Genomic DNA, 17,653 nt, shown 5'->3' with positions numbered 1-17,653 from the left:
CCCTAACCCTAATATAGGGGTAAAGTTCCATTGAAAAGAGGGTGATTTTGAAAAAGCCTTCCTCGAGTAGGTTTTTCTGCCCAGCTCATCCTTTCTGCCCATTCTAAACACATTCCAGCCATCAGAATCATGCCAGGACACCCCATTTTCCTAACCCTAACCCTACCCTGGTGCACACCCCTAACCCTAACACAGGGGTAAAGTTCCACTGAAAAGAGGTCATTTTGAAAAATCCTTCCTTGAGTAGCTTTTTCTGCCCAGCTCATCCTTTCTGCCCCTTCTAAACACATTCCAACCATCAGAACCATGCCAGGACACCTCGTTTTCCTAACCCTAACCCTACCCTGGTGCACAACCCTAACCCTAATATAGGGGTAAAGTTCCATTGAAAAGAGGGCAATTTTGAAAAGGCCTTCCTTGAGTAGGTTTTTCTGCGCAGCTCAACTTTTCTGCCCATTCTAAAAACATCCCAACCGTCAGAATCATGCCAGGACACCTAGTTTTCCTAACCCTAACCCTACCCTGGTGCACACCCCTAACCCTAACGCAGGGCTAAAGTTCCATTAAAAGGGGGCGATTTAAGAAGGAGATGGCAGAGGATGAGGAGGCTGGATGGAGCCACTGGGTCAGGTGGTGTGAGCTTAGGTGGACTCCAGGGGATGGTGGAGGACAGGAAGGCCTGGAGGACTGTTGTCCATGGGGTCGCGATGGGTCGGACCCAACCTCGCGACTAACATAACATCACACATGGTGCATTTGCGATTCCGCACTCATGGCATGGGAGCTTCCCGGCCTTCCCATGTCTTTTTTGTCAGACCAAGAAAAGTCCAACATTATCTGGAAACGGCTGAATGAACCCGAACGAGAAGCAGTTCTGCTGTGCTGCGGCATCAGCATGTGAGTTAGTCAAGGAGTGGATCTGAATCCCACAAAGAGGCAGTTTGGAAGCCTTGTGCAGGGACCCTCTGCAGCGAAGGAAAGCTTAAAAAGGCAAATTGATGAGGAGCGGGGAGGGAGGGAGGAAATGTCCAAGGAGGAAAGCTGGCCTCTCTCCAAGCAGGAAGGAGGAGGGCGTAAGGCGGAGGCCGGGGCTTTCCCTCGTCCTCTCTGAACGGGGCACCCTCGCTGGTCTGCTTCCTATTGCAGAGAGACCTGCAGGGTGAGGGGGGAAATGATGCCGAAACCTACTGACTTGCCGCTGTGTCAGTTTCAAGGTCCAAAGCAGGAGGAAATGCACAGCGAGAGTTCCCTGACGTCAGAATCCCTTTCAGTAAGTGATGTGGAAGGAGCCCTGCCCAGCTGGGCCCTGACAAGCCAGAAGGGCAGCAAGCGTGAGACGCCGTGTGCAGGCCCTCGGAGAGCGGGGCACATGGGCCCTTGCAAATGGAGTCTGAAAAGTTACTAGCCAGACAACATTATGAGCCAAGTCATGTCTAGAGAGGCCACTCGCTCAGAGATGCTCTTCCTAAGCCACCTGCCTGTGGACACCATCCAGGCTACCAGCGCGGAGTGCCACTCCCTGCCTTAGCCTAGCCAACAGCCGGTTACAAGCCTGGGCAGGGACGAACAGTAGCCCCAGGAAATCCGGCCCTGGCTTCAGTGCCACTAGGGCATTTGACCTAATCCTTTGTGGCATTGGGAGCAAATGTATCAGTCTGTGATTAGCCCAGGAGCACTCGTCCAACGTGGCACTGAGCGGAAGCAGAAATGCTTTGCTCAGGGAATGTGCTCTCGTTTTAGCGGATCACTCATTCCGCAGAGCAGAAACAAAACCTGGTGCATGCCACAATTCATTAATTGGTTTATTGGCCCCAAGTTAATGAGCCAGGGAGAGTCGCATGCAAAATCTCTCACTTTCTTGTTTTGAGGCGAGAATGAGACTTATGATTTCTCCAACGGTGCGGGACGATAAAGATGCATTGCATGGGGTTCAAAAGCTACTCTCCCTAACAATGCAAGCGTATGTGGGTGCAACTCACTCTCTCTCTCTCTCTCTCTCTCTCTCTCTCTCTCTCTCTCTCTCACACACACACACACACACACACACACACACACACAGCGCAGCATGGCCTAGGAGAGACCTAAACACGCCCATCCACTTCCAAGTGAAGCAAGGAAAGCCTTCAGAGCAAGTCTCTCTTTGAGAAGGCGGCATCTAAACATTCTCCTTGGCTGAGCAGTTTGATGAGTTCCAGAGAAACTGGGTTGTGATGAGGAGGGGAAGGGGAAGGGCAGTCCTGCAGGGGCCCCTGTGCCGAAGACCGCGCTGAACCAGGAAGACCGGAGTTCAACAGAACGAGGGGATTTCATGGGTAACTACGAGGAAGAGAAATCTCCCTCCAGACATTTAATTCCCGCAGAGATTTAATCCTTCCTCTGTTGTTCTGTCTGGTTAGTAATGTTACTGTTGGCCTGTTTAAGAGGTTACGGGCGTGGTGCCGTGAAAAAATTAAGGGGATGGTTAGAGGGTGTCCCTTTTTGTTTGCTTTTGTCTAAAGGTTTCCTATGCATGTTCAGACCCTCTTCCCACCCCAGAAGCCGTGCAGCCCCACGCATTTCCCAGGCAGACACGCCAACTGGGCAACGACAGGAGTTGTTGTCGCCTGCCTGCCTGCCTGCCTGGCCACCCTTCCTTCTTTCTTCCTAACCATGCACAAGAGCGTGCCCTTGAGGAGCCCCCCAGTGGCCATGGGGGTCCCCAGCGCCTGCCCCAGAAACCTGCTCCAAGCTTGGAGGCGGGACTCGGCCTTCACCTCTGCCCGTCTCCTGCTCTCTGTACACTGCCCACAGTTTTCTGAATTCAGCGACTGACAGGCAGCCTCACTGGATGACACCGCCCTTACTTTAGATATTCAGATATTTTTATATTCTCATTTTTGTACGGGTGACTGTATGGTTCTTCTCAGGATTTATGCTTGCAAGCCAACCTGAAAGCTTTTGCCACTTGGGTAGCCTGCAGATTTGATAAATAAGCCAGTCTGCACCCTCATCTAAGCTAGAAGACTCCACAGACCACTGAATGGATGCAGAGTGAAGCAGCAGCTTGTGCAGCCAAAAGGGGGCAGGAATCTGTTGACTCACACGCTACTGACACATCTCTCCTTCTCGTGTTAAAATACGCGGATGCTTGACGCAAATGAGGGACCACAGAACATGCTGCAGGATGGCCGACCCCGGCCCAGGTTGCCAGCCAGCCAGCCAGCCAGAGCGGAGATGCCAAGATACTCCGTTCCATTTCCCAGTTGGACCTCAGTGCATTCCTGGCCTGCATGGAGTCCCTTCCTGGAGGCGGCCTTGCTTCTCCTCCTCCTCTGCAGGTTGAAAATGATGAGGAAGAGAGATGAGGGGCTCATCGCCCTCCTCTGTATGAAGCGACTCTTCCGTGAAACGAACCAGCCTTTGCTCTTGAGAACACTTCTTTACAAAAGACTCTCAAAGGGTGTAGATAGGGGAAAGCACAAGACAGGATATTTGTGCTGGATAAATACGCCTCGGAATAACCACTAGGCATGAGTCATTCAGAGGCGTGTGCGCATTTACCAATGTTGAAACAAACACACATGCACACACAAATGTACAAATTCGGAACATTCCTTCTCAGTTAATATGTCCGATTGCGAATTCAGTTTAATGGGGTTGTCAGTCACGGAAATCCCTCGCCACGGAGGCTTCCGGGATTGTGGGGCTGCAATGCTGGTCTTCCGGGCATGATGAAATCTGGATTTTCCACCCAAACCCTCTTGGCGGGAACTGACAGATAATGCTAGTTCCCGGCAAGTGCTCCACTTCTTGCTGTTCGGCCCCATCGCTGCGGCGCCAGACGCGCTCGAGGGCAACCCTAAACACACCTGCCAGTCCCGTTAGACGCCCTGGGACTGCTCTCTAGGGTTAGACGCGTGCGGTGAAGCCAGCAGCCCCCAGGGCTGTTTCCTGCACAAGACCCAGATCCGTCTTGAGAAGTCTCTGCATTCCGCCCTCAGGGGCTTCTGGCTCGCAAAAGCAGCACCAGACTAGCTCCTTGCCCAATGGGAAGGCTGCAATGAGGACCCCTGGGGCAGCCAGATGTGGGGTGGGAGGGCTGCCCCCTGTGCTCAGGCTCTGTCGGGAAAGCTGCAAGGTGCTGCTCATGCTGCCCCCTCAAAAAAAGCAAAACAAAACAAACCCTTTATCCAAAAGGCCCAGGAAACCTTATGGCTTCACTGCCCTCATCTGCCCCAGAACTGGGGAGCAGTGCTGAGTCCGAGCGCCAAATGCTCCTGCAGGGAAGCGTTTTGGGGAGAGCAGCAGGGAGCTGGACCAAGTGGCTTTCCAGGTGAATCCAGCGCTGCCTGCCTGGGACGCCTGCAGAGGAAGGGACCAAGGGCCACAGTCGGTGGGGCCAGTGGCGAAAGGGGAGGGGGCATTCAGCCCCCCTCCAGGCACCCTACCTGGATTAGCAGTGGCTCTGCAGGCCCTTCCCCGCTCTGCCAGGAGTGCCACGGGCACCGCTGACCCTGTCCGGGAGGCCGTCACCCCAGCAGGATGTGCTGCCCGGTTCTCGCCCCCTTGGCGGGGGGGGGGGGCGCATGCAGTGCCAGGTGGCTGCCCTTTGCTGCAGCCAAGGACTGGCGTGGAAATCCTACTTTTGCAGTGGGCTATTTCTCCAGCATTGCTCTTTGGGGGGAAAAGACCTCTGCCCCGTTAACTCTTGTGCAGAGAAAGCAGATCCCCCCTCAAACAAAATTCTGCACAGGCCAAGTCAGCATAAACATATAAATAAATACTTGAAGACAGAGAGAGCGAGAGCGAGAGCGAGAGCGAGCGAGCGCCAGCCAGCCAGCCAGCCAGCCAGCCAGCCAGCCAGCCAGAGGGGGCTCCTGCAGCGAGATGTGCGACAGGGATCAGCCGGGGAGGCGCTTCTCCAGCTGCCCCGTCCTTTGGCAGACTCCCCACAGCCGGTGTGGGAACTGTGGCAGCGCAAAGCATGCGCCTCTGCCGCTGGCAGCTGACACAGGAATTTCCTTCAGGTGTGGAACAGCCGGTCCTACTAGCTCAGCGACATTGCCCTCCTCGACCTATTGCTCTCCCGGTGTTTTGGACTGCAGCTCCCATCAGCCCCAGCCAGCATGGAAGAGGCTGATGGGGGCAACTGTCCAGACTTTCTAAAGGGGTTCAGGTTAAATCCACCGCTCCAAAGGCGACCCGTGGCTGCTCTGCCCCCGCCCCCCGCCCTGCCCCGCGGTGCTCTTTGGCAGGTTTTGTGCGGGGAGAAAAAGGACAGACGAGTCAGGAAAAGCCTGGGGGGTTCCTAGTGGAAGACCCAGTCTAGACCGCCCCCCAAATGCCGCGAAGAAGGCGGGGTGGCTGCACAACCCTCAGTGGAGCGATGTCCCGGGAGGGAACCGGGCCGGTGCTGCGCTGGCCGCGGGCGCCCGTGCGCGAGCTCGGGGGATCCGCGCAGAGGTTGCGCGGAAGGCAGAAGGGGCCCCGGCGCCCCGGAGGGCCAGGCCGGCGCCCCTCCAGCACCCCGCGCGATCCGGATGCGCAGCAATGCGCAAGGCGGCGAAGCGCCGCTCGCGTTGGGCGCGCAGAAGGGAGCGGGGCGGCGCCTCGCCTGCCGCTGCTGCGGAGAGGCCGGGGCCGGGGCCGAGCCCGGCGGCTCCGCGCTCGCCCCCCGCGGCCTGCCTGGCCTCCCCCGCGCCCAGCCTGGCCCTCCTTCCCCGGGCGAAGCGCGACGGACGCCCCCGCCCCCGCCGGCGGCTCCCCTCGCGAGCGGCCTCACCTGTCCGCACCTGCCGCTCACCTGCGCACCTGGCGCTGCGTCCGAGAGCCGCGGCGGCGTGTGGCCGGAATGCCGCCCGCCCCGTCGCGGCCGGCCAGGTGGAAGGGCCCGGGCGGGGGCGGGGGCGGGGCCGCGGCGCCCTCATTTGCATGGCACCTGCCCGCGACCCTCCGCGGGCATATAAGGCCTGCGCCCTCGCCGATGCGCCCAGCTCGGGCTGGACAGCGCTGCGGATCCCGCAGGTGAGTCTCCGCCCGGCGCCGGCTGCGCTTCAGTTCCCCCAGACGAGCCCCGTGATCTCGCCTGGTCCCGTCAAGCGCCCGGAGACAGACCCAGAGCGGCGTGCCTCAGAGCGTGCGAAGAGTGCCCCTTCCCCTTGGGGCGTTAGCGGGGAGATTTAGGGGCGAGGAGGGGCGCTCTGCCTTTGGGAGCCACGGCTGCCCCTCGCCGAAGGCCCCTTCCGGAGGGGGGGCGAGGCTCCGTCCAGGCAGGCGGCCAGCCAGGCACCTGCGCCCGCTTCCACTCGGGTGCGTCAGTCTGAATCAGAGCCGTGCGCGGCGGGAGGCGATCCTCTGATGGAGGAAGCGAGAGACGCGCGCTTCCCGATCCCCTTTCCCCCGGGCCCCCCGGGGGAAAACGGGGGGGGGGGGATCACCTGGCACCACCTGGCACCACCCTCAGCCTGGAAGTCTGAAAGCCCCTCGTCCCCCGTCCCCCCTTGTGGGAGATGCTCGGCGAGCCCAGGCGGAAAGATCCGTTTTCCTGCATCGCAGACCTCAGGGCTCCACCAGAAAAGTTTCGGGGCTCTGTCTGGGGGTGTTCGGCAAGCGGCGCTCCCGGGGCTCGGATGTGGGAGCCGCGCTGGGGGGGCCGCGGGCGCTGGAGCTCCGGGCGCCTCCTCGCGTGCCTCCCAGCCGTCCCAGGCTGGTCTGCCTTCCCGGGTGGGTGCAGGGCTGCAGCTCCCGTCCACCCCCAGGCTGGGGCAAGACTAAGTGGGAGGGAGGTCTCCCCCCCATGCCCACCTCCCCGGGGGGGGGGCTCCGCAGGTGGGGGGCGCTGCTTCCCTCCTGGAGCATCTGCCGCAGCCGCCGCCGGCCTCGTCTCCCTCCCTCCCTCCCTCCAGAGACCCCGCCGCAGGATGACCTTCTCCGACGGCAGCTTCCCGTTCTACCCGCAGCCGCGCAAGCCGGCCGGCTTCGATGTCAGCCTCGTCATCGTCATCGTCGTCTTCCTCGTCCTGGCGGCGAGCTTCCTCCTCATCCTGCCCGGCATCCGCGGAAGAGCTGTGAGTAGCCGCCGCGACTCCTGCCCAGGGCAGACCCTGCCGCGAAGCCGCCGTGGGTGCGCGACAGCAGCGGGGCGGAGACCCTCCGCCGCTGCGAGGCCTTGCGCGCCCCGCCGGCAAGCGCGTGACGAAGCCCCCCGTCCCCCTTGTGTCCACAGCGGCTGTACTGGCTGTTCCGGGTCACCGCGAGCCTTTTCGTCGGAGCCGTCATCGTGGGTAAGTCCCCCAGCCAGCCCCCCCTCCGACAAGGCCCGTTTGCACGGGCGGAGGGCCCCCCCCCCCGGGCCCCCAGTCGCTGGGCTGGCTCTGCCAGGCGCCTTCCCCAGCCGCTTGCGGGCAGCGCGGCGTCCCGGAGGGCGAATTCCCACCTGCCAGTCTTGCGATTGCAGCGAGTGGGTGCGCGTCCCAGCGGCCAGGGGCAGCTCCAGGGCAGAGAACCTCTGGGGCGCGCCAGTCAGTTCCCTGGAGAGTTCCTAGAACGCTCAAAAGAACGGCTGCAATGGATGAGGGGCCCCACTGACAGTCCCTCCTGTCAACCCCGGGAGGGGCAAACTGACCCTGGATTAGGGCTGCCACGGTGGAGACCTGGCAAACCGCTCCTGCCGACACTCACGGACCACCCCCCCCCCCCGTCTCCCGCAGCGGTTCACTTCACCTCCGACTGGGAGAGCGGGCGAGTGACGGCCAGCACCCCCTACAAGTCCTTCAGCGCCGCCGTGGTGCGTGCGGACGTCGGCCTGCACGTCGGCCTGGCCGGCATCAACGTCACGCTGCTCGGTGAGTCCTCCGTGCCAAAGGGGGGTGCGTGGGGGGTGCTTCACGCGACAGCAGGACGTCCTGCCGAGCCATGAATGGGCAACGTGTCTCTCGCCAGGGCACCCGGGAGCGGCCTCCCAGGTCACTCCTGGCTGTCTCCCCCCCCCCCCGCACACCCGTCAGCCCACTTGAGGGGACTGGGGCCCACTGCAGGTCCCCTGAAGGGCCCGCCTGTGTTCTCCCCACCCCGCTTCAGGTCAAGTGGCGACTCCGGGTGTCAGCAGGATCCTGCGTGTCCACACACGGCTCCCCTGGATCCTTGCCCCTTTGGTTGCTATTTTATTTGTAAGACTTTCAAAATGACAGCAAGTTTTAACGGGGAGACTGACTTTCTGCAGGGTTAGGGGTGCCCTCCGGTGTCCCCTTCAGTCTGGTTCAGAAGCGTGGTTGATCTGAACGTAAAAGAGTTGTTTTGTCTTTTAAAGGTCAGGACACGCCCCCCGCCCCCCAGATCCAGGTTACCCAACGTGGTGCCAGCAGATACAACTCCCAGAATCCTTGTTTCTTCTGGTTTCAATGTCATTTATTAAAATGTATTTCTTTATGCTTAGCTGGGAGACTGGAATGCACCAGTCTCGGGTGATCTTTAACTGGGTGGGTCCAAAGAGTGGTTTTTTGATTTGGAGTTCTGACCCCACCCTTGCCGTGCACTGAAAGGCTTCCCTTTATGTCTCCACAAGTCCCCCCCCCCCGCCGGGAGAGTTTGGTCTTGCTCCTCTGGGGGAGCCCTTTTATGAAACACTTTGAGAGAATGCCCCCCCCCCATGACTCTCTCAGAGCTCCAGATGTGCCCACCAAGCCGAAAGGGTTTGGACCTCAGCAGTGGATGCTTTGTCCCATGGCTCCCACCAGGCGGGGCAGGTGGCAGTGGCGGCCGCAGCATCTGGGGGGCCATGAGGTGGCTGCTTGGGTGCCGCGCATGAGCCAGAACACGCTTCTTTCCCCTTCCCTCTCTGGGGCTGGGAAGCTTTCGTGTCACCTGTCACTGTGGTTTGTCATTTCTTCCTTTCTAGCAAACCATGTTTAATGTTAACTATGGCTTGCTTGAAACAAACCAGCTTGAAAACCTAATAGCGTCACGGCAGAAGTGTAGATAAGGGTCCTTGTTTTACATTTGCTTTGGGTACCTCTCCATTTCTTTCCTTTTCCTAAATCGCACTCTACCTTGGATCCCCAGGAAAACCCATGGTTCAGCTCAATGAAACCATTAACTACAATGAGCAATTTTCCTGGTGGTCTGGGGCTGACTATGAACATGAGTTTGAGGAAGGCTTGGAGCGGGGCCTTCCCAACCCCATCCTCTACGTGGCGGAGAAGTTCACCGAGCACAGTCCCTGCGGCTTAAGCGTCCTCTACAGAATGGCGGGCCACTACGCCTCTGCTACCTTGTGGTGAGTGGGCCCTGTGGGCTTGCGGGTGGGACCCTCCAGTGGAGACAGGGAAGCCCGAGATCCTTGAGACAACATCTGGGGCCTGTGAGAGACTCAGCTCACATGGGGAGTGTAGGACCACAGAACTGGAAGGGGTCTTGGAGGGCAGCTTGCTCGATGCAGTGCAGGAATCTCACAACAGCATCCCCGGCAGATGGCTGCTCAGTCTGTGTTTTGAATGCCTCTACTGAAGGCAAGCCCACCGTCTCCCAAGGTGGTCTGCTGCATGGTCAGACAACCCTCCCCTTTAGGAACGGTCTCAACTGATGCCAAACAGGAGTGGAAAAGAGCTGAGGGTGGCCTTCCCCATCCTGGTGCCCTCCAGATGTTTTGGAGTACAACTCCCAGCATTCTTGGTCATTGCTGAAGAACCCCAGAAGAGTCCCGCTGGATCAAGCCAAGGGTTCGCCTAGTCCTGGGCAGCAGGGGGTGGTCTTTCCCATCACTTGCCCCTGGCCTTTTCAGCAAGGGATGGCAGGGACGGAAGTGGGGACCTTCGGAAGGGGCAGCGTGGGCTCCACCCCGAGCCAGGCGGTAGCGGTGCCCTGTCTCCCTGCAGGGTCGCCTTCTGTGCGTGGCTCATCGCCAACGTGCTCTTCTCCATGCCGGTCCCGGTTTACGGAGGCTACATGATCATCGTCACAGGGGCCTTCATGATCTTCGGCCTGCTGTCCTTCGCCACCGGGAGGAACGTTCCCATGTGTGCCATCCAGTTTGGCCCCACCTCCCTTCAGCTGGCCTACGGCCCCTCCTTCTGGCTTACCCTTGCCACAGGTGAGGATTTCGGTGCGTGCCCACCTGGCTTTTTAGGAGCGGTGGAGGAGAAGGCAGCCTCTTCGCAGAAGCCCTCTCTGATTCCCAGTGTGGGGTCGTGGTGAAGAGCACGGGACTGGGACTCAGGCGACCTGGGTTCGAGTCCCCACTCGGCCATGGAGCCCACTGGGTGAACTGGGCCAGTCACAGATGCTCAGCCCAGCCTACCTCACAGGGTTGTTGTTGTGGGGATAAGATGGAGGAGGAGAAGGATGTCAGCTGCCTTGAGCCCTTTGTAGGAAAAAGGCAGGATATAAATTGATAAATAAATAAAATTCTGGTGAGACGGGGTGCTGACCGCAGGCCTGTGGGCCAAAGATGGCTTGCCGTGCCTCCCAGTCAGGCCACCAGGGATCCCTGGGCGGCCCCGTCCCTTTTCCTGGCCCGGCCCCTTTGTCCAACCCATGACAGGTGCCTTGCAAACATTCTGGAAGCTTATCATGCTTCTAAAATTTAGTGAAAAATGATAAGGGGTTTAACCACTCAGAGATCCTTCTGGATATGATTGGCACAGCAGTATATCAATTTATTCAACAACCCACCAGCCTTCAATATCCTGGTTTTTTTCCTCGTTTGCGCCACCACTTCCACCTTTGGCTCTGCCTTATTGGCCTGTACCTGAAAGGCACCTCCGTGAGCCCTTCTGAAGTGAATTCTGCCCCCCGGGTTGTGAAAGGGTCAGCACTGCTGCGGGACCTGGCGGGGGAACAGCGGAGTTTTCCAACATTTCTGAAAAGGCTTCCCAGGGGCATAGCTTGTTCTCCCTTTATCCACACAACAACCCTGTGGGGTAGGCCATTCTCTCCTGCAAGCCCTCTTCTTCCTCGGTGGGTACTAGAAGGCCCCACGATTGGGCGAGCCTGGCCACCCCCGGACTCCTGGCGATACTGGAGGAACCCCTCGGGCCAAGTGCCCCGGGACACGTGAGCCGCCTGGCGTTGAGGTCCGGCGGCACGGCTTTGGCCCGGCTGGCCAACGTGCGTCCCCTGCGTGGGGGACGAGCGGTGGGCTCGTCCGCGCGGGTTGCTCAGCGCCCGCCTCGCTCTTCCAGGGCTGCTCTGCTTCCTGATCGGGGCAGTGGTGATCGTGCTGCACCACGCCTGCCCGCACCTCCTGAAGGCCTTCTTCGACCTGTGCGAGGATGAAGAGGACGAGGACGCCCCGCTGGGGGAGGCGTACGTCAACCCCTATTTCCCGCACCTGCAGAGGGCTGCTGCCCAGCCCAGCTTCAAGCTGACCATCACGAACAGCTAGAGCACCGCCTGGCCCAGGACTCGAGGGGGCTGCTCTTTGGCACAGCCGCTGACCGATTTTCCCCGGGGAGCCGCGACGCTGCTCTTTGCACTGACCCTGGCAGGCCCCTGCGGATCGGGGCCTCTGCAGCTGCAGCTCAGCCTCCTCCTCGTTGCCTCGGGAGCAACCATCAAGCGCTTCTCCAAAGGCCCTGGCCACCCCGCCAAGAAGGGCTGGCGGAGGAAGGCGCAGCTGGTCCTGCCACTTTAACTGGGCCCGTCAGGCTGGCGGTACCATCCGGGGCACTCTGCTGGTAAGGGCTGCCCCGACTGTGAGCCTGTGTGAGAGAGCCAGGCGTTCTGCCGGCAAGTTCATCCCAGAAGAAGCCTGTGCTCGTCTGAGCCAAAACGCCGCGCTGAGCGGCAAGAGCCTTGTGGCTCCACCCGGCAGGAGTTGGGCAGCTGGCTGCCGTGAGGCCGCCGTTGTGCCGAGCGACGTCCGTCGTACTCCAGCCTTTGGGGACCCGCTCCGCATGGTGGGAATTCAAGTTCAAGGGTGCTCCGAGGGCCAGGAGACCACCCTCAGTGTCTGGAGGCCCCTGCTCTGGAGTCGTGGGTTGCACAGTCGCTCTTTTGAGAGCGTTTTTCTCTCTGCCTTCGCAAGGACAGCTGTCCTGTTCCACTCCCTCTTTGCACTTCGGGACCCGATCCACCAAGCGGAGTGTGGGAATGGGCCCTTAAACCTCCCGAAAGATGGATGGCTGGACGCAGCGGTGCCTGGGCGGCCCTCCCACATCTCGGTGAGGGGATGCTCTTCCTTTAGTGGGACACTTGTGGGACAATGCAGGAGCCACGGGGACGTGGCCTGGCAAATTACCTTTCAGAGCTGGGCGTGCTCTGGTCACAGGCTGCATCTCTGTGTCTGGTACCGGCCACCGTGGGCACAAGACTTGTGAATAAAATTCTAAGTGGTCTCCGCAGTGTCTGTCAGTGTGTCTGGGGTAGGCAGCCTGGCACAGGGCAGGACCCTGCGGTCTTTACCAGTGCGGAGGCATCAAGCAATGCTCCACTGGCTGATGGGAGGATCTTTGTCTAGGAGGGACCTTCCCAGTGCAAGCATGACCAATTTTTCAAGCTGGGTCAGCAGGACTTTGGGTACTGCACCCATCATGCCACGATCCTGGCTCAGGGCTGCAGAACCAGAGGTGAAATCCAGCCATTGTACCAGGGCAGATCTGGCCCCTGGGCTTCCCCGGGGGATTTTTCCCGGCTCCACTGACTCTTCCGTAACTGCTGGCCACTGGGGGCTCTTGCACTACTCCAAAAGGCTGACATGCTGAAAGATGGATGACTTACTGGCCCTGGAGCTTTCAGCGAAACTCTGCAGGCATGTGGGCCCCACCCCTCTCCTCCTTTGCATCTCCTTTGCATCTCCGTTGGGATGCAGCCTCCGGGGGCTTTCCCAGGCACAGAGTTCTGTGTTCTCCGTACTCACATCGCGTGCCGTGGCTGCGGTTGCACAAGCAGCCTGGAAGGAGAGAGCAGGCCAGCCTTGCTGACACTCACTTCTTCTGGAATGTTCCTCAGACTTTCTCGACCTCATTCATTCATTCATTCCATTTCTGTGCCACCCAGTGGCCAAAACTCTCTGGCCAGTTCATAATGATTCTCAGCACGGGGAGCGGGTCTAGAGCTGCAGCTGCGTTTCATGCCAAGTCAGCCCTGGCTAACGCTCCCCTCGAAACGGGGCTGAGATGGGCAGCATCCGGATGCTCGAAAGATCCGGGCTCTACAAGGAGAAGCATGACGGTCACATCGAAGCAGCCGGGATGCCCCAGGGGAACACCAGGGGTCCCACACGTGAAGCCTGTGGCGGCGATAAAAGGTTTCTCACAGCAGGCACACGGGCAGGAGCTGCCTTGCATTTGCACTCTTGAATCGTGGCTGGGGGCGGGGGGGGGGACTGGGCTGCCATCGGGGCTGCAGCACTCCAGCTTTCAGGGCTGGAGGGGTGCATGGCAGAGCTGCCCCAGACGAGAGGCGCTTAGGGCTGCCCGCAGTTGCCTTGCTTGGCCCTGCCCTGCCCCACCACACTCCCCTGGTCGGCCCACACTTCCCCACACCACAATTAGCTCTGCACCACAATTAGCTCTGACAACAGCTGCTATTAACGGCTTAGGATGGGCTGCACTTAAGGACCGTCATCACCGGACCTGCCACAGCCGGTCCCTTTGCGGTTCCTCGCCTCCCTTCTGCGCACTCTTCTCCCATCTCCTGTGAAAATGCCCCCCCTGAGCAGAAATGACACTCCGCAGGTGTGAAGGGCGACATTTATTCACAGTGCCTCCTGCACAGCAGCCGCAGTGCAGGGAACCAGCAGGGATTCTCTTTACAATCTACGTGGCTTTTCAGAGAGGGGTTCAAGACTAGGATTATGCTTGTACATTCGATATCTTATACCCCAGTTCTGGCATCCTGGATCTTTCCACTGGGAAGGGCCTCTGGGAGCTCCCCCACCCCCTGTCCCCAGAGGTCCACGGTGTCTTCCTCCGCGCGCTCGCTTTAAGCGTATTTTGCCAGCAGCTTCATTAAGGAAGGGATTTCCTGAAATGGAAAAGGTGCAGTGGTGACTTATGAAGCAGCAGACCTGTGCTGCACGTCCCCCTGGGGACCTGGGATGGGCTGTTCTGCCGAGCTGGTGCCCGTGAGCCCCCTTCTGCTCCGGGTATGGAGCCTTCCAGAGCTTCTCAGCTCTCCGTGTCCCTTTCCCCTGGGGCTGAGCATTTGCTGGCTTTCCAGTTTCCCTCTCACAGTGCAGTGAGGCAACTGCGCATCGAAATGTGAGCAGGACCACTTTCTCCCCTCGCCTCCCATCAACGAACCCCGCAGAAGCGGACAGTCGCCTGCCCGTGCCCCGTGGGACCACCTTCAGGCACCTCACCTGGTCCTTGAGGTCACGCTCTTCCTGGTTTTCCTCCAGCAGCCTCTGCTGCAGGAAGTTCCTGAGCAGCTGCCTCGACAGCAGGCCCTTCACGTCCTCCAAGGCCCCTGCGAGAAGCGGGCCGAGTGCTTGGGGGGTCCGGTGGAGCTCCGCCACTTCCGGGGGGAGGGGCTGCAGCCGAGCAGTGCCCGGGACGCTCTTCTTGCCCATGAAGTGCCCTGGAATGACAGGGTGTGTGCGGAGGAGGCGGCGGGAGGCGCAGGGCCCGCCGAGCTCAGAGAAGACGCAGGCCGGGTGGAGCAGCTCTTTGGGGAGTGACCCCACACGGCCCCCTTCCTCTTGGCCACGGGCACCCGTGGACTTGCTCTCCCCCGTTTGACCCAAGCTGCAGGTGGGTGGAGGCCATGGCTCAAGGGGGGGGGGCATCGCTCAGCAGCCCACCCTCTGTGCTGCATTCCCCAAATCTCCAGCATGTCCGGGCAGGGCTGGCAAGAACTTGCTGAGCAAGGTGGACCAGAGGGTCACCCCCGGATCCAGGGCGGGGAGCTGCGGCCTCATTTCAGCCGAGCAGTTCAGGCCTCTGGCAAGAGCCGCCGGATCCTTCCTGGGCAGCCTGTGAGGCAAGAGGTGGGGAGGGCAGGGAAAGGAAAGGAAAGGAAAGGAAAGGAAAGGAAAGGAAAGGAAAGGAAAGGGGGGCTGCTCGGCCAGCCCTGTTGGGGCGCAGTTCTCGGCAGCCGCTCAGTGACGCCAGCCCGGTGCCAAGCTCTTCTTGGGCTCACCCGAGATCCTGTCGACCAGAGAAGGTACCTTGTCTCTCTTGCACGACTCCTACACATCTCTGCAGGCCAACACCTTCCAAGCAATATTGCTTGCCAAGAGGACAACCCCACCCTGGAGCCACTTCAAGGGTCCCCACACAAACCTGATGGTTCTGTGAATCAGCCCATCTCCATCTCTGGCCTTCCCGGAGAGCCCACCCTGCTCTGCGCTCTCCCGTTAGCCTGAGACAGCTGGTGCGTGGGTGTATTCACACGCTTGCGAACGAGAATGGTCCGTTTCCAGGCCATTGCCGAGAGCCAAGCGCGGCACAGAGCGGTGACCCGAAGGGCACCTCTGCTTGCATTTGTGGCGCTCACGGCACGGCTTCGTCCCAGCCCCAGCTTTTCTCTATGCAACCTTGGTGCATGCGCACATGCTTCTGTGCATAGACGCAGAACGAAACCTCAGCCTTCTGCTTTCCCTGGTCCCAAGGCAGCTCCCGGGGTCTCCCGGGGGTTTGCAATGCCTCTCCCAAGACTTAGTTACAGTAAGCAAGAGCTTCAAGCCAAGACAGGCTGGAGGTTGCAGTTGCTGCGGTCGCTATGGGGCCGTTCCCTTCCTTTCTACCACTCCTACCACTGGAATGAGGTCCCAGTAGGATCTTCTAAGCCGAGCCTGGTCCTGAAAGAGGCTCCCTGCCTTTGGTCAGCAGAATATGACTGTCTTCACCTTTCCGGATCTCTTACGCCAGGGAGACATACTTGAATAAACAGAATTCTGCAGAATCCAGCCCCGTCCCACTGTAGCTGGGTTGGAAAGATGCCCTTACTGGCACATGCAAATAACAAGGCGTGGTTTCTCTTGTCCTAAACCGAATAATTTTTTTGGAAGTGGGGGAATGGATGGATGGCCCCTCCACAGGCAAGAAAGTGCAGAGGTTAAGCGAGTTCAAGAAAAACAAGAACTGTCCATTTAATAACATTTGATATTGGATCTTAATTTTGTATAGTCTTCCCAATATCTTAAAGTATATATTAAAAAGTGCATGCAATTGGAAAATAAATGCTCATTGTGAGCAAATTATCAATGTTGTGATAGACTATGGCAAAAGAATTAAATATCTCTTGCAATTTTCAATATTTGCCTTTTTTAAAAAAGTGCTAAAATTTGCACTTACACTATCCACATCAGGGAAAGATGAAATTAGCAGAATACAGATGAGAATATGTGCCAACAAATTTGAATGGGGGAATTTTGGTAGAGAATTTTTTTTGGTCGCGCCTATTCTGATTCATTTCAACCCCGGCGCTAAAGCACCAAGAACTGGAAGGTGGAATTGCTGCATTGCGGATTTTGCCTGCCTGTGATAAACCGTGTGGGGGGACGGGGCCTCCCGAGGCACGATTTGGGTCCCAAGCCGGCCAGACCTGGCCCATCTCCTGCCAGCTTGCATCGCTCGCTCGCTTGGCGTGCCATGCTGGATTTTCCTTGTGGAAGGGGCGATGCCGCAACACCCTGATCATAAAGCAGAAAGGAAACTGGAAGCATGAAGCAGAATAGCAGCATGTCGATACAGAGGTGCTGCATTACCAGGCGTTCGGGGCATTATCCTAACTCACCCAATTCATTGGACGGGGTTGGAAAACACATTGACAAGCAGCACCGTGGTGATTCAGCGGGTGGCAAACACGCAGGACGCAGGCAAAGAAGCACTCGCGTGTGCAAGTTAAGAATCACCTGGAGTGTTCGGTTTTTTAAAAAATGATCTTTCTCTCCCACTCCATGTGGATACATTTCTTCTTCTCTCACACCCCTGACCCTGCTTAGAGGCCACCTTTACGGGTGTTTCTTTGATTTTTCCGACGTTGTATACAGAGAGAGAGGAGTTGTGGTTAGATTCTTAAGTGAATTTTTTGAAAGCTTCCATAGTTTTTAATCAGGAGGAACTCCTAGTAGGGGCAGTTGAAAGGAAGGGAGAGAATGCGGGATGGTTAAGTGGATTTTATAAGTTGTTAAGCATGCTTCAAAATTAATAGCTTGCATTTTTAAAAGATGAGAAATCTGCTCACCGTCTCTTGTGAAAGTGATGTTCGGCATTACGGGAGTATCGGGGCATCCTTTCTCCCTCCCCCTCCCTGCTTCCTCTCCCTTTGTTTGTAAAATAACACCATACATTTAAAGAATAATTCAAGGTGGCCCCCGTCCGGTTCCATCCCAGACATGTCCAGCAAATCCGAATATGATAATAACTATTAATACAACACAAATTATAATTAAAGTTTGCTAGCGATGTCTGAAATGGACCTGGGAGGGACATTGCAAGTGATATATTATTAATATTCATATTTTCTCAATTTATTTACGGGGGCTAAATAATGTATGTTTATCAGGTTTTGTCCAGAGCTGTTCTTCAGCTGGTGCTGAAGGCTTTGTTTTCCGCACCCTGAATAGCTTAAAAAGCAAACCCCACCCTGCCAAACTGGGCACAGCATTTAAGGTACGTAAAGCTTTCACCGGCCGCTTAGTTAAAAGATGCAGCATTTCAGTCAGCTGCTGAAGTTAGACTGTCAGCTACGAAAGGCGGATTGGACCCTCGGTCCCGTGTCCCTGACGGCT

General features: G+C 58.2%; 1 protein-coding gene across 1 annotated transcript; it reads left to right on the top strand.

The window, feature by feature from the left end:
* Positions 1-6,899: 6,899 nt before the first annotated feature.
* On the top strand, positions 6,900-11,359 carry DUOXA2 (dual oxidase maturation factor 2). The gene is made up of 6 exons (XM_044450500.1): positions 6,900-7,046; positions 7,205-7,262; positions 7,689-7,823; positions 9,040-9,253; positions 9,852-10,066; positions 11,157-11,359. The coding sequence occupies exons 1-6, from the start codon at positions 6,900-6,902 to the stop codon at positions 11,357-11,359; spliced, it is 972 nt and encodes a 323-aa protein (XP_044306435.1).
* Positions 11,360-17,653: the final 6,294 nt, after the last annotated feature.

Source organism: Varanus komodoensis, unplaced genomic scaffold (genome assembly GCF_004798865.1).
Source record: "Varanus komodoensis strain SLA01 unplaced genomic scaffold, ASM479886v1 scaffold67, whole genome shotgun sequence".
In the NCBI taxonomy this organism is placed as follows: domain Eukaryota; kingdom Metazoa; phylum Chordata; class Lepidosauria; order Squamata; family Varanidae; genus Varanus; species Varanus komodoensis.
This window is presented reverse-complemented; position numbering and strand designations above follow the sequence as displayed.

What these genes read in the sequence shown, in the direction of transcription:
- DUOXA2 (XM_044450500.1), top strand. Translation starts at nt 6,900, where the DNA reads ATGACCTTCTCCGACGGCAGCTTCCCGTTCTACCCGCAGCCGCGCAAG. An exon ending in CCGGCATCCGCGGAAGAGCT is followed by an intron (nt 7,047 to 7,204) that starts GTGAGTAGCCGC and finishes TTGTGTCCACAG; the next exon opens with CGGCTGTACTGGCTGTTCCG. An exon ending in TACGCCTCTGCTACCTTGTG is followed by an intron (nt 9,254 to 9,851) that starts GTGAGTGGGCCC and finishes GTCTCCCTGCAG; the next exon opens with GGTCGCCTTCTGTGCGTGGC.